The sequence below is a fragment of the Schistocerca serialis genome, chromosome 3 (genome assembly GCF_023864345.2).
Source record: "Schistocerca serialis cubense isolate TAMUIC-IGC-003099 chromosome 3, iqSchSeri2.2, whole genome shotgun sequence".
NCBI classification, from domain to species: Eukaryota; Metazoa; Arthropoda; class Insecta; order Orthoptera; family Acrididae; genus Schistocerca; species Schistocerca serialis.
In genome coordinates, this window is record NC_064640.1 from 148643021 (window position 1) to 148659881 (window position 16861).

Genomic DNA, 16861 nt, shown 5'->3' on the forward strand with positions numbered 1-16861 from the left:
TGACGAACTCATGCAAATGAAAGTGGTCTTTGTTACTAAACCAAACCATATTCACATACTAATTCCCATCATGCTCTGTGGCCAACCATGCAGTTTGAACGTCCCAATACAAACCGTTCAGAAGTAATGATGATTTTATTTCATACTGTTCAGTAATTGTCACTCTGTATTATCGATTTTAGCTAGCTTTCAGTACCTATATCGATCTGACCTTCAGTGCCTTCTGTTAGCACCTGGAGCTCTGGTTCTTTACCTACACATCTTCGACAGCTTACTACTAAAATCCCTATGATTTTTGCATCAAAATGTGTTTGACATGCACCTTTTGAGACTGTAACCCTTTCTGTTGTTTCCCAAGACCCTCTAACCTAAAAAACCACCCAGTCCTCTCTACACAGCCCCCACTACCCATGTAGTCACTTCATGTGTGTAGTGGGCCTCTGACCTATTAAGCGGAACCCAGGAACCCACCACCCTATAGCGCAAGTCGAGTAATCTACAGCCTACACAGTTGCAGAACTGTGTGAGCCAGTGATTCAGGCCCTTCACTGGGCTCCATACTGAAGGACCATATCCAGTTGTGCTACAAGTGGTGAGCTACACCCACACCTCATAAGTAAGACTAGCAATCTTGGTGAAGATTCAGCTAGCTGCCCAAAACCAGAGAGAGAGACTCCTTTCCAATCCAAAGCAACCCACATTGTTAATACCAACATGAGCCACTGTCTGTACTCTTCATGGCTTCTGGAAATACCCATTCCACATCTGGAATGACTCGTCCCAGTATGCACACTCGATTCCTTCCTCTACTTGACAACCATATCCCTAAGGGCTGCAAAGGGGCATTGGAACTCACAACTACCAGTAATCCCACCCTCTGTGAATTCCTACAATGGGTGGACCAATAGGCTTCTTCTGGAACAGGGTGAGTGACTGCATCTGGCTCAGGATCTTTGTCAGCCATAGACAGCACCTGAAACCTGTTTATGAGACTAACTGGGGAAGCCCTCTGACTAGCTCCCACCCTGTCGCCCCTCCCCCGGAAAGTCTTTCACTGCCTGCCACACCTTGGTATGACCTCCCACTCAACCACTGGTGAGTGGTCAACAGTGCGGGCTGTAACAGGGGTGGTCACAGTAGTGGACAGATTGAGGGACACACTGGATGACCCTTGTATCCCATGCCTGGTCTCCCCATAGTGATGCCCATTGGTTACAGCCTCAAGCTGACCAAAGCCAGCACTGTCTGGTGCTGTGAGTCAAGGGTCACCAACTGAGCTTACATCTGGATGCTGCAGTCTCAGTCCCTATGCATACCAAAGACACCAACACACTACCATGCACAGATATTAAAACTTAAGACTGTGTGTAGTAAACACTCAAACATGCAATAAATTTAAGAATTTAAAATAATGATCATACAGATAACTGAAAATAAAGAAAACAAAGCAGAGGAGTATAGAGAGATGCGAATGGAACACATTTGGCTGTCAAGAGAGCAATGCATGAAGCCTTCAGTGATTACCATGGCAGCATACTGTCGAATGACCTTTAACAAAACCCAAAGAAATTCTGGTCTTGCGTAAAGGCCTTTAGTGGCACTAAAGTTAGTGTCCAGACTCATGAATGACAGAGGAACTGATGATGTGGATAGCAAAACAAAAGCAGTCATGTTTAACTCTGTTTTCAAATGTTCCTTTACAAAGGAAAACCCAGGAGTATTGTCCCAATTTAATTCTTATACCACTGAAAAGATGAGTGAAATAGATATTAGTGTTAGTGGCAGCTGAAATCGTTAAAGTTCAGGAAAGTCCCAGGGCCATCAGATTCTGTATCCAATTTGCACCTGAGTTAGCTCCTCTGTTAACCCTCGAACTAAAAGCCATGCCCAGTAGCTGGAGGCAAGCACAGGTCACACCTGTATACAAGAAGGGTAGCAGAAATGGTCCACAAACCTGCTGCGTAATATCCTTGACATCCATTTGTTGTAGAAACTATGAATGTACTCTGAGTTCAAACACAATGAGGTATCTTGAGCAGAATGGCCTCCCCCATGCCAACAAGCACAGATTTCAAAAACTCGTGCATTCTTCGTCTTACATACTGAAAGCCATGGCTCAAGTCAGTCAGGTAGATGCAATATTTCTCTTGTTTCCAAAAAACATTGGACTCGGACCCATACCTGGGCTTATTATCAAAAGTATGACTGTATGAGGTATCAAGTGAAATTTGTGACTGGACTGATAATTTCTTGATAGGGTGCATGCAGGAGTTCTGTTCTGGAATGTGTCATCGTTCAACTTCCTGGGATGTCAGATTGACTGTGATAATAATAGATACGGACATGAAACTAGTGAAGTTTGGATGTACATCCACTGGAAGCTAAAGAAGAAGACCCGACAGGACACAAGTACAAAGTTTCATAAAACAAGGGGTCTTCCAGTATTTCTGCATGTTACAGAGTGCTGGATATAACAGAAGGAACATCGAGTAGAATGCCGAATTAAGAAATGTGAAGGGCAAGCAGCTAGTCTACATTAGATGATACAAGAATTGAAACTGTCTCTCAAAAGCTGAAAGAGGAAGCAACGGAAAATAGAATAAATATGTACCACAACATGTGGCATGAATGCACGTAAATGAGAGGCAACACAATGCTTCTGAAATTGGTTTTAAATTACAAACCAAATGGAAGAAGGAACATAGGAAGACCAAAAAAATAGAAGGAAAAATAATTTGTGAAAATGAAACAGAGAGGGAGCCTTAATCCATGAAGTCAAGAAGAAAAGGGGGAAGTAGTAGTATAGGAGGAAATAGTTATTACTGTGAAAGTTTACAGAAATAAGTTCCATCCTCCTAACTTGTGTGGTATGATTCCACCACATCAATTTGAAGTGTTAATGATCTTGTGAATAATGCTTTCAGATTTTCACAAAAAAAATTGCAGCCTAAAATATTAATTTAGTAAATCAAGTATTCTGAAAGGAACCTCTTCATGTTTCTAATAGTTCAATCTCAATCTTGTGTAGTTCACTCAGTTTCTGTTTTTGTTAGTACTGTAACTTTATGGGTATGTATAGTTGTGATACTGGTTTTTTGTCCTTTTTTTTTGTAAATAACCATGTTCATTCATCAGCAACTCTTTTTATTTCAGGGAAACAAGATGTGTATGTTTCAATGCCAACAGGATCTGGAAAGTCCTTGTGTTTCCAGTTGCCTGCTGTTATCTACAAGCACAAGGTTGCAGTGGTATTTTCTCCACTTCTTGCTCTTATAAAGGTGAGTTGATTGTTATTTTACATTTTGTTTTTGTCTCAACTTCTGTAAATTACTCTATTTACATGAAACTGATGTGCACTTGTCTTACCATATGCAGTATTCAAAACTGGTGTGCACATAAAATTCAATAGTGCATTGCAGTGTAGTAAAAAATTGAATCTGTCAGTCACTGGCAATATAATTGAAATTTAGGTATTGTTTCTTATATCACAGTGTATTTTTGTTATTCTCAACTTCGTTATAATATTGTTGCCTTATTATTGCATAGTATGTCTGTATCAGATAGTCACAAAATGGAAGGGAAGTAGAGAAGAACATCGTATGATACTACTTTCAAGTGTAAAGTAATTCTTTATGGTGAAAAGTGTGGTGAGAGGAGGCCGGGACAAGGGTTCAGTGTAGCTGAGAGTAATGTCTGCTTATTGAAGAATCAGAAATTGGCATATTTGCACCTGCCACAACTAGAAAGAAGTTCACTGACCCTTGCAAAGGAAGGCCTCGTGATATTGAAGTAAGATGTTTTTAATTTGTCCGTGAAAGGAGGAAGAATGGGCAACCTTTGACTAGTGCTGCCATAAGAAACAAAGCAAAAAGGTGGCTGCAGTTCTTTATAAACCGTGGCAAGGGTTTAAGACTTGCTGTGGATGGGTTTACCACATTATGGAACAGGCGGCTTACCTCTGTAACGCCGTACAACACTATGCCAAAGCTTCCACTGGCTTTTGAGAAAAAACTTTATGAATTTTAGCAATATGCCATCACACATCAGAAAGAAGCATTTTTTGATGGGTCGAATAGGTATCACTGATAAGACACCAGTTATTTTGATATGCCACATAATTACATGATTGACTGAGGAGGAGACAAAATAAGTTACCATAAAAACATCAGGGTGTAAAAAACAGTGCATAACTGTAATGGTGGGAATCATAGCAGGTGGGTACAAACTTCCCCGTTTCTTAATCTTCAAATGGAAAACGAGCCCCAAGGATCCAAAAAATGAAATTGTTTGAAATCAAGAGAAGGCATGGATGGCTGAAATCATAATGCTTGATTGGCTCTGAAATGTATGGGAACTCTGTCCTTATGTGCTTCTCAAACTACCATCAATGCTTTGTCGCGATGCATTTTGTGGCCATCTCACTGATGAGATAAAAAAGAAAATCCACACCCTAGCCAGTGACCTTGTTATTATTCCTGGAGGAATGCCTTCTTTGTTTCAACTCCTGGGTTTTAGTATAACTAAACGGTTCAACGGTTATGAAATATTCTTCCACTAATGAAACCATGAACAGACACCGACAGGGAAAATAAAGCATGCAGCACCCCACATTACTGCACACGGTGTTTCAGCTGCCTGGAAAAGTGTCGAAGCACCGATGATCATAAAAGCATGGAAGAAATGCTGTATTTCGGATACTCTGGATGGCAGCGAGTCTGATGTGCTGTGGTATGATGGGGAAAAGAGAAAATGAATCTGATGTAGACTCATCCAAGGATACCAGTAACATTGATGATATTACTGAATAATGATGAGTAACACCTGGAATTTACAGTATGTTCATTTGCATGTAATGTAGGTAATCGAGTTGGGCATTCTTTTGAACGACTGTGTCACTTAACAATGAGTCACTTAAAAATTGTTTTTGTTTGGATAGTTCATGTATGCATAAATTGTGTAAAATAAATTTAGCATACTAGCGATATGCCAACAAACTCTTTCTTTTTGTGATTTTAACTTTTAAATTTGGATGTGCATTACATTAGATTTGTGGAAATATAGTAATTTCCTCATTTAATTTGTAACAACAATGGTTCTCATACCTAGTACAAGTTAAATCTTAAAAAATAAGTACTCAAATTCCAAAACTAAGTAGTATTGTCAGCTATCTTTTCAAATGACTGTACTTAATGGTTGAGTACAACAAAAACTTGATGTGTAATGCAATATGCTGAAGGTAAATGTGAACTTTCAGTCCTTTCTTGTTTCTCAACGATTTGAAATGCTGAGACATTTGACGAGACAACTGCTATTGCACTCTTGTATGCTGCCCAACAGGAACAAGCCAGTAGTTACGAAAACTAGTGCGCCAGCCATATGTTGGCGTAATTTCAGATAATCTACCGAAAAGCTAGTCCCGCATCTAAAGATTTGTGTTTTATGATATCAACAGCATGTCGAAAATTTTATTCAGTGGGTAAGCCAAATTGTAACTGTTGGAACAGTGTTGTGTAAAATCACGTGCAAGTACTGTGGAAAACTGTATGTTAGTCAAGTCAGGCAGCTGTGGCAATTAGTGTATTGCAACATGAGAGAAATTAGAAACTAAGAATCAAACTGTTTCATTTTTCCACTCTTTTAAATTAAGTTTCAGTTACACGAATAGTAGATTTCAATTTTAAATTATTTTTCATCTGTTCTTAAATGAAATGGTATTCATGTAAAAAAATATTTTTCACTTGTAGTTAAATCGAACTATTCTGTGTGACATACAAAAATGTAATACTTTCCTTTGGAAGCACCCAATATATCATAAGTTTTGTGTCTTCTGTATAAGTAATATCTGTGTAAGTTGCACGACATCACATCTGTGTCTGAAGTTATCGCCTTATGGTGGCCTAAGAAGCCAAAAGCTAATTCATGACCAAATAAATAACATTTTGCAGAACATTAGCAAAGTGTTTCCTACTTAATATTGTTGCCGTGTTCTGAAAAGCATTGACGAAAAATTCAGTTACTGTTAATAAGTGAGTAATATAATTCATTAAGTAATGCAGCAATGTTGTATGAAATCATTCTTTTAAAGATTTCTAAAATATTCCCACCTATTGTCTCTTTCAGGAGCTGCATTTCTAGTTTGATGTGTCAGAGAACGTACATTATTTTCCTTTACCTCTTAAGAAAAGTACATTGTCAGTTTGTGCTTAATATTATAATTAACATACATTTTGTAAAATAAGACCTTCTGTAAGTACTATTCAACTTGAATTTTTCCTTATTCAGGATCAAGTTGACCATCTTCGACAAAAAGGAATTCAAGCAAGTGCCATAAATTCAAATATGCGTACTTCGGAAGTAAAGGCAGTCATGAAAGACCTGTTGAGTGAACATCCCAAAACTCAACTTCTTTATGTGACACCAGAGCAGGCGAGGACAGAGAATTTTAAGGTATTACATTTCATTATTTATTTTAAGTAACTTACTCTTTCCTTAGGCTTTTGTGGAGAACAAAAGTTTTTATATATATTTGGGTACTGGTCAGATATAAACATTTGATTAACTTGTATGTGGGATATAAATATTGTGAAAAACAATTACATATGTAAATTGATTTTGATAGGATTGTTTTGGGGCACCTCGCCCATCAGGGACTTCAGTGTTCATATATGTGTATGGAAAATAGTGATTAGATGTTTTCATATAAAGAAATAATCATAGCAAATGAAAATACCTACAAGTATCTGATATATTCCCCCCTCTTCTGACCAAAAATATGCGCTTATGTGAGCTGTCAACGAATGAAAAACATAGCTTTATAAGAGATTCATTGGACACAAGTCTTTTGAAGGCAACTACAGTAATTTAACCATTTATTCCATTCTTTGCTAGTGAAGGACGTTTATGTCCATGACTTATTTATTTATTTAGTGTCCATTTTATTAAAGTCCTGTTGTAGAACTTATCAAAATACAAGACATAATGAAATTTTACGTATCAATATGTGCAAAATACAGGCATACATAAGATGTAATACATGAATGGTAAGTTCAGTAGTAAAAGTCTGTGAAGCTACGTTAGCACTGTAATTATTGACCATCATTTCAGGCAGTTTCTAATCCAGAAGAACTTGAACATTTAGTGGTAAAACAGTTCTACAGTAGAGGAGAAATTATAAAATTGACAACTACAGGTTATCACTATCACCAGTGTCCTGAAAATTTTTAGTAGAGGCAATGTACACTAGAGTTGCCACTTACTTCAGCACTCATAACCTATCAGTGGAGATGCAGTTTAGTTTCAGGAAGGACTCATTAGGTGTCAGGGCAGTTTACTCCTTGCATTAAGCATTTAAAAAAAATCTCTTACAGCCATTGGATAGATTACTTTTCTTGATGTCGGCATTTGATTATGTAGACAATAGTGTACTACTAAACACATCACAGCATTTTGGAATTGCAGAAAAGTTACACAATTTAAAAATGCAACGTCTCACAACAATATGGATTAATAAAATCTCAATGAGCTTCCAGTCACGTTAAGAGACTAAATTTCCAAGATCTTTTAGCCAAACGTTCATTGGCCATGAGTTAAGACCTCCTAGCTCCCATAAGAGTGGAGATATGAGCAAAAACCAGTTTTTCAGCCCATGATATGTCAGCTGCCCTGCACAACAGATGTGTTATATGGGGATAATATTGGCCTGCTAAATTGACCTGCTTTCTAGGGCAGCCTACATGTCAGAACAACAAACAGTTTCCCAGTCCCAGACATGTTGGTTGCCCTGCACAACAGGTGTGTTGTGTTGGAGTAATATCAGCCTGTGTTATCATTCTGATTTGCAGGGCAGCCAACACTTCAGCAGCCAAATAAAATATTACAGCCCCTGATGTGCAGGCTATCCTGCACAACAATATGTTGTAGAAATGCTGGGTGTATTGATCAGTTCTGCAGGGGCTCCGTGTGCATGTGTGCATGCGCGAGTGAGTGAGTGAGTGAGTGAGTGAATCACACCTTGCAGTTCTGTTAGATTTGTGTATGTAAGGGGGGGGGGGGGAGGGGGGGGGGAGGTAAGCAGGCATGTCTTGAGTGGCACACAAATTTGAATGATGTGCATTAATAAACTGATCCTGATACTTTATTGCTGTTTTAAAAAGGAACACTTGGAATTGTAACACTTTCAACAATGCTTCCATATTCTGCAATTGTTCAGCTGGAATATATAATTAGCACAGGTTGGCAACAGTGAAGTATGCTGCTCTAAATATCTCCAAAAAATTGCTGGAGCTGATGCACTACCGAACAGTAACCGCTGAAATTGAAACAGACCCAGATGGACATTGACTGCAAAAATCTTCTTGGATGCCTCATCCAAAGACAGTTGCAGATATACTTCCTAAAGTCAGTTTTTCAAAGGAAAAAAAAAAGAAGACTTGTTCAAGTTTGTCAATCAGATCTTCTTGGCAGGGTAAAGGGAAGGAATCAACAACAGTCTGGGGATTCAACGGTAGCTCTGAAATCGGCACATGGCCTTAGCCCAGGTGATTGTTTCAAGAGAATGATATGACGTGAGGGGATATGCTCCTTGTTTGCTTTTTGCATGTAAGATGAGAGGCATTTTTAATTTGACACTGCATTTGTTTTAATGCCTTGTTATTGTCATTTGTATTAAACTCTTCTTTGAAAATAAAAAATTTTTGTCATGTTTTTGCTGCACTGAGGGCTTCATTAAATGATGGTGCAATAAACTATTCTTCTTGTTGGTTTTCATGTTCATCAATCACATGTTGGCTTTGGGTGTTGGCTACAGTTTTTTCTTCATTCACTGAAACATACATGGTAAGATTGTTGTCTACGTGGGTGAGGTCCTCTGTTTCACAAGTTGACAATGATGGACAAAGTTCTTAAACTAATTCTGTCAGAGGAATGTCCTCCTCATTTCCATTATGAGCTGTTGCTGCTGTTGGTGAAGAGATATTTATGAATTCTGCATGTTTAAAGCAATTAGCTTTGAGTGACATTTTGAGTGACATTTTCCCACTCTTCCGATGTCCTTAAAATTGCATCAAGAAAGTTCAAAACTATTTCTTTACCCTCTTTGATTTTTTTGTAACATGTTCATCACTTGAAGTTTCATGTACTGAATTTCCAAGGATTTTATAATTCCCTGATCCACAGTAGAAGTGAAGTGATATTTGGAGGTAAAAACACTACTGGATGAGCAGTTCAGATGATCAGGAGAATAATTTTTCATTTCTTTGAGTGCGGCTGAGAGTCCCAGTTACACAGCCACTTTTCAGAAATATCAGACACCATCCAAGATTTTGCCTTGCTTTCTTGAAATACATGTAGGGGGTGAATGTTTTTAAAATGTCTTCTAGGCTTTTCTGGTTTTTGGATCACCAAGAGCTTTTCTTTACATGATCCTGTCATATTTGCAGCAACCATAATTGTGATTCATTTCTTAGACATTTTCCCACCTGAACACTGTTCTTATCTCAATGTCTTATCTGCGATCATGTTATAAAACAAACCAGTTTCATCTGCATTGAATATAACATCTGACTTCTAACTTTCACACAAAACAGGCCACTTCTTAGATAGCCACTCATCTGGTATGCCATCAGGTACACCAGCATCTTTGCCACAAATTTTTCTGGAAAATAATATTTTGGCAAACTGAGAAACATTATATTCAAGATGAAGAACAATTGAAGTTTGAATTTCCCAACATATGCGCAAATTCATTGGCTTTTCCTTGTAGAATAGGTCCATTAATCAGCTTGAAGAATAGATCCATTAATCAGCACGTTATTTGAGTTTTGCTGCATAAGCTATGTAAGTAAAGCTTCTTCAGTATCTTTGTGCTCCGATGATCTTGCCCATTTGATTTTCAAAGAACTGTTTTCAAAAAGAAACTTTCTGTCCTTCCAAATTGCAGAAATCTTTGACTGTGAGACACCCAAATCCTTTGCAATGCTGACTTTGTTACCCCATGTCTATTCACCATATTATGTGTGACTTTTCTTCAGTATGAAATACTTTCCTTTTGTTTGGTGACATCTTTAAAGTGATGCTTGTGTAGACTGTTTAACACACATACTGGTTTGAAAGCAGCAATCTACAGAAAAGAAGAGTTTGAAAATAAATGTTACATTGTTGTTAGCAATCCCTAAATATGTGCCAAACAAAAATGAACATTGGACGTTATAGCTGATACGTTTCTCCAAAAAGTAATAAAAAATATCTAGTTTTATATGGCAAGTTGCAGTAAGCGATGCGGTACTTAGTGATTTTTTAAAGTATAGCGTTTACATGGGATTTAGGGAGGCTGTTAGATTTCGATGTTAGAGCCCATACATCATTAAAAGTGATGAAAGCTGTTCTATTTGCTAAATTTACAGGAATTTTTATTGCAGGAGCAAGATTTGTAGCCAAAAGGCTAACTCTCAGTTGCATGAAAACATACATAATTTTTAAGGGGTGACAGTCTTTGGGAGGTGTTAGATGTTATAGAAAGTGGAAGATAACAAATTCCTGGAATTGGAGATAAATCAGAAACTCTCATGGAAGATACACATCCAGGACCCAAGGAAGCTGAATGTGGCTGCCTTTAAGAACAGAATCATCAGTCAATACCTTTGATACACTTTGCATTCTTTCATTCTTGTATGTCATTAGTGATGTTTGTAGCAAGTCTTTTTGGGTTCAAAGGATAATTTTCATCTGAAAGTGTCTCATCTAGGCCACATGTAGCGTTACTTCATGAACTTAACTTGGCCACTTTTTTAATAACTCAGATGCTCTTACACAAATGCTGCGGTGTATCTGGTTGCTTAGAAGCGTTTTCAGTAGACAACGTTGACTTGTTTAACAGCTGCATTCATTCAGCAAACAAAAGACAGAGAAACTGCCTATACACATATTTTTAGCAGGCTTCAACAATATTTGAGTGTAGTTTGCCACAAACTGCATATTTTCAGTTTCAAGTTAAATACTTTCTCTCGGCATACCACTGCTGTACTCTATAGAAATATCAAAGTTACGTGAAACTGTGACTAAAATTAATGGAACTTAGGGTGTATTGTTTTTATAATGAACACTGAGGGTTGATATCTGGCCCAGCCATCTGACTTGTAATTTCTGTTTCTACGTATTTCGTAAATCACTCCATCTTACTTCTTGGACAGTTCCTAACAATAGGCTGTCACCCAGGCTATTCCTCTTGCTAATAATTTGAGAATAAAACTTGATATAATCACATTATTATTATTATTATTATTCTTTCCTGTCTCAGACATTATGTCTGGTTAAAGATGGAAAGTGACGCGGACTTTGATCAAGCGTGACTTCCTTTTAACTGTACGGTATATGTTACGTTGCATTTAGGAACTTTTGGGTAATTGAACATGTATCAATAATTACAGATTTCTGTAGTCATATATACGTTTGGGTGTAGCTGTATTGCATTTATGTACTGGTGGATACTGTGTGGTATGACTCCTGTAGTTGATAATATAATTGGTATGGTGTCAACTTTATCCTGATGCCACATGTCTTTGACTTCCTCAGCCAGTTGGATGTATTTTTCAATTTTTTCTCCTGTTTTCTTCTATATGTTTGTTGTATTGAGTTTGTATATTTCGATTAGTTGTGTTAATTTCTTCTTTTTATTGGTGAGTATGATGTCAGGTTTGTTATGTGGTGTTGTTTTATCTGTTATAATGGTTCTGTTCCAGTATAATTTGTATTCATCGTTCTCCAGTACATTTTGTGGTGCATACTTGTATGTGGGAACATGTTGTTTTATAAGTTTATGTTGTAAGGCAAGCTGTTGATGTATTATTTTTGCTACATTGTCATGTCTTCTGGGGTATTCTGTATTTGCTAGTATTGTACATCCACTTGTGATGTGATCTACTGTTTCTATTTGTTGTTTGCAAAGTCTGCATTTATCTGTTGTGGTATTGGGATCTTTAATAATATGCTTGCTGTAATATCTGGTGTTTATTGTTTGATCCTGTATTGCAGTCATGAATCCTTCCGTCTCACTGTATATATTGCCTTTTCTTAGCCATGTGTTGGATGCGTCTTGATCGATGTGTGGCCGTGTTAGATGATATGGGTGCTTGCCATGTAGTGTTTTCTTTTTCCAATTTACTTTCTTCGTATCTGTTGATGTTATGTGATCTAAAGGGTTGTAGAAGTGGTTATGAAACTGCAATGGTGTAGCTGATGTATTTATATGAGTGATTGCTTTGTGTATTTTGCTAGTTTCTGCTCGTTCTATAAAGAATTTTCTTAAATTGTCTACCTGTCCATAATGTAGGTTTTTTATGTCGATAAATCCCCTTCCTCCTTCCTTTCTGCTTAATGTGAATCTTTCTGTTGCTGAATGTATGTGATGTATTCTATATTTGTGGCATTGTGATCGTGTAAGTGTATTGAATGCTTCTAGGTCTGTGTTACTCCATTTCACTACTCCAAATGAGTAGGTCAATATTGGTATAGCATAGGTATTTATAGCTTTTGTCTTGTTTCTTGCTGTCAGTTCTGTTTTCAGTATTTTTGTTAGTCTTTGTCTATATTTTTCTTTCAGTTCTTCTTTAATACTTGTATTATCTATTCCTATTTTTTGTCTGTATCCTAGATATTTATAGGCATCTGTTTTTTCCATCGCTTCTATGCAGTCGCTGTGGTTATCCAATATGTAATCTTCTTGTTTAGTGTGTTTTCCTTCGACTATGCTATTTTTCTTACATTTGTCTGTTCCAAAAGCCATATTTATATCATTGCTGAATACTTCTGTTATCTTTAGTAATTGGTTGAGCTGTTGATTTGTTGCTGCCAGTAGTTTTAGATCATCCATGTATAGCAAATGTGTGATTTTGTGTTGGTATGTTCCAGTAATGTTGTATCCGTAATTTGTATTATTTAGCATGTTGGATAGTGGGTTCAGAGCAAGGCAGAACCAGAAAGGACTTAATGAGTCTCCTTGGTATATTCCACACTTAATCTGTATTGGCTGTGATGTGATATTATTTGAATTTGTTTGGATATTAAGTGTGGTTTTCCAATTTTTCATTACTATGTTTAGGAACTGTATCAATTTAGGGTCTACTTTGTATATTTCCAATATTTGTAGTAACCATGAGTGGGGTACACTATCAAAAGCTTTTCGGTAATCAATGTATGCGTAGTGTAGCGACCTTTGTTTAGTTTTAGCTTGATATGTCACCTCTGCATCTATTATCAGTTGCTCTTTACATCCTTATGCTCCTTTGCAACAGCCTTTTTGTTCTTCATTTATAATTTTGTTCTGTGTTGTATGTGTCATTAATTTCTGTGTAATGACTGAAGTTAATATTTTGTATATTGTTGGTAGGCATGTTATGGGGCGATATTTTGCTGGGTTTGCTGTGTCTGCTTGATCTTTAGGTTTCAGATAAGTTATTCCATGTGTAAGTGTATCAGGGAATGTGTATGGGTCTACAATGTAACTGTTAAATAATTTAGTTAGATGTGAATGTGTTGAGGTGAACTTCTTTAGCCAGAAATTTGCTATTTTATCTTTTCCAGGGGCTTTCCAATTGTGCGTAGGATTAATTGCTCAGGTGACTTCATGTTGCAAAATTATCACTTCAGGCATTTGTGGTATCATCTTGTATGTCTCTGTTTCTGCTTGTATCCACTGTTACGTTGTACCGGGTTTGACCATATGTTGCTCCAGAAGTGTTCCATGTCTGTTATGTTTGGTGGGTTGTCTATTTTAATGTGTGTGTTATCTATTGTCTGATATAATTTCTTTTGGTTTGTGTTGAATGTTTGGTTTTGTTTCCTTCTATTTTCACTTTCTTTGTATCTTCTAAGTCGTTTGGAAAATGCTTGTAATTTCTGCTTCTTTTCATCTAACTGCTCTATCGCTTCTTGTTGTGAGATTTTACCTAACCTTTTTCGTTTTTGTCTGATATTTCATTTCTTATAAATTGTGTTAGCTGTCCGATGTCTTTTCTCAGTTTTTCTATTCTGATATGTAGCCGGTGTTGCCATGCTGGTTTTGTGGGTTTCTTCTGTGTCGTGGTTTGTTCTGATCTCTGCCTAATGTGTATATTTAGTGTGGTGAGTGCTCCTATATAAACCAGTAGTTGTAACTCTTCCATAGTTGTATTTTCATTTATTTTGTTGTGTATGATTGTGTTGATGGTTGTTATTGTTGTTTCGACTTGTCGGCTATTTGGTGGTCTATGCAAGAATGGTCTAATGTCTGTATTTGTGTCTTTGTATTCTATATATGTTAGCTGAAATTTTTCTTCTATATCTAACATGTGTGTCACTTCATGTTCTATTTGTGCTTGTTCTGGTGGCTGTCTTAAGATTTCATTTTCCTCTGATTGTTTAATTGATGCGTGGTGTTCCTTGTGTGTTCGCTCTTGGATGTTTGAGTCCATTACTGTATTTTCTTCTTCTTCTTCTGATTGCACATTATTTTGTTCCAGTATTTGTTGTAATTGTTGTTTGATGTTTTCTAATTCTGACTGGGGTATCCTGTTATTTTTTATTATTACACGGATCTGATCAGGTAGTCGTTGTTCTGTTAAAAATTTTAATTCTGGGTATCTGGTAATAAATTTTGCGTATACTTGTGATCTGTATCCAGTTGTGCTGGTTCCAAAGTTTGTTGCTTGGTAATAACAGAACATGAGGTGTCAGTTAACTTCATCTGACCATATCATCCTCTGCGTTTGTTTTCATTCTAGAGTGGTGGCAGGAAGCACATCCTGCAAAACACCTCTATTTGGATTTAAATCATTTTCCGTGTGGCTAGCAGTGTCGTTACCATTGTTGACGGGCATAAGGTTCAAGCGTCGTCCCCCACCATGACAGTGCTTGTCCGAGGCTTCATTAGTTCTGTCCTGAACCAACTAATCACACTAAAAGGGGGGTTAGCCCTATTAGTGGTTTGTTCTTTTCGTCGCCTTGTACGACTGGCAGAACGTACCGAAGGCCTAGTCTTTTCCTGGGTCTCCACGGGATTTATTATTATTATTATTATTATTATTATTATTATTATACTGGTCAAAAATGAAGTATGAACGTCCTGAAGAAACGGTCCCACTCAAATGAAGTTTTCTTCACACTGGACAATATGCTGGGTAATCTGAGAAGTTTGTGCACAAGTATTGGTCTGTAGGAAAAATTATTTGCATGACAGATGAGAAAAAGCAACAGAATATGCTGAATGATATTCTGGATGTAGCATCAAATGTTCACTAGTTCCTTGGCGAATACCAGAGTCACATGTTCATTGTAAGCAGTGCTTCCCTATGCCAAAATGGCTGTAATTTGTTGTAAATGTCAACGTTTGATAAACTTGGCATTCTTCTGGTTGATGCTTCGTGACCATCACCAACACCATGACTGAGTTTCTTCTCATCACAAAACATATCTTTGCTCTGTATCTTTTCAGCTACATCATTTCTTTCATTGGAAGCAGGCTGCGTCGTAATGAGATGTGGGGAGGGAAACTGGTGAGTTCCTCATGATTGTCATAACTGACATTCCAGGAATGACACTGGCTTTATTTCCTTGTGTATTATCAGTATTTACACATCAAATGAAATTTTGTTAGTAAAATTCCTTGATTTGAAGACCTGTAACTCTAAAATGTTGAAACATATTGACAAACAAGCAATAGAAAAAATGCTCTGTTTAGTTCTTACTGTCCTTATACGCTGTGAAAAGCTGAAACCTCAAGGTTCATGTGAAGGCCTTTTCTTGGGTCATACGGCTCCTAAATCTTGTTTAATGACATATATGGCTTGTAAGTCAGTTTCACATTAAAACTACGTATATATCCTACATTGTATGGTATTATATTTTAGGGTAACCCTTCCCATTCTAAAATGATATGTTTGGCCCACTTACTCCAGATACTGTTTGAATAGCAAAAATGGCAGCATTAAGTCTTTTAACAAGATCCTGGATGTGGGCTTTCCACAGCAGTTTTGAACTATTCAGTTTCACTAATCATATGCCCATTCTGTGAAATCAAAATGATGGGTTTTGTTGAATTGTTTATTATAAACTGTAAAAACTGAGTCTTACTGTGATTAGCATTAGTTTATTTTCTACAAGCCATGAACTTATCGTCATGAACTGCACTATCTGAAACAGAGCCAATGTTGCACACAACATCCTTTACTACCAAGCTAGTGTCACCAGCAAACAGAAATATTTTAGAATTAACTGTAATATTAGAGGGCATATGATTTATATAAATAAGGAACATGAGTGGCCGGGGCAGGCACCCCCTCCCCCCCTCCACTCATTTGACTGTTCCGCACTCAGACCCCACATGACAGACATTCTCCACACTGTGAATAATGACCTTTTGCTGTCTGTTCTTAAAGTAAGAAGTGAACCAGTTGTGAGCAACTCCCGTATTCCATAATGGTCCAACTTCTGGAGCAATCTTTTGTGGTTAGCTCAATCAAAGCCCTTAGTTAAATCAAAAAAGATGCCTAGTGTTCAGAACTTTTTGTTTAATCCATCCAATACCTCACAGAGAAAAGAGGACATTGCATTTTCAGTTGTTAAACCACTTCTAAAGCTGAACAGCACATTTGATAGCATATTATGTGATACAAAATGATCAATTATCCTTACATACCCAGCCTTTTCAATAACTGTAGCAAACACTGATGACATAGAAATAGGCCTAAAAGTGTCTACATTATTATCCTAATAAAGCGGCTTTACTACTGAGTACTTCAATTGTTCAGGAAACTCACCACTCTTAAAAATTACTAATATGACTAAGTGCAGGGCTAACATATGTAGCATAGTACTTCAATATTCTGCTAGG

General features: G+C 37.1%; 1 protein-coding gene across 1 annotated transcript in view; it reads left to right on the forward strand.

The window, feature by feature from the left end:
• Positions 1-16861, forward strand: part of LOC126469858 (ATP-dependent DNA helicase Q5-like) — a 305319-nt gene that overhangs the window by 131951 nt on the left and 156507 nt on the right. Inside the window, exons 2-3 of the mRNA XM_050097166.1 lie at positions 3154-3278; positions 6283-6447. Coding sequence (XP_049953123.1) covers positions 3154-3278; positions 6283-6447 — 290 coding nt within the window. The remainder of the gene's footprint in view (positions 1-3153; positions 3279-6282; positions 6448-16861) is intronic.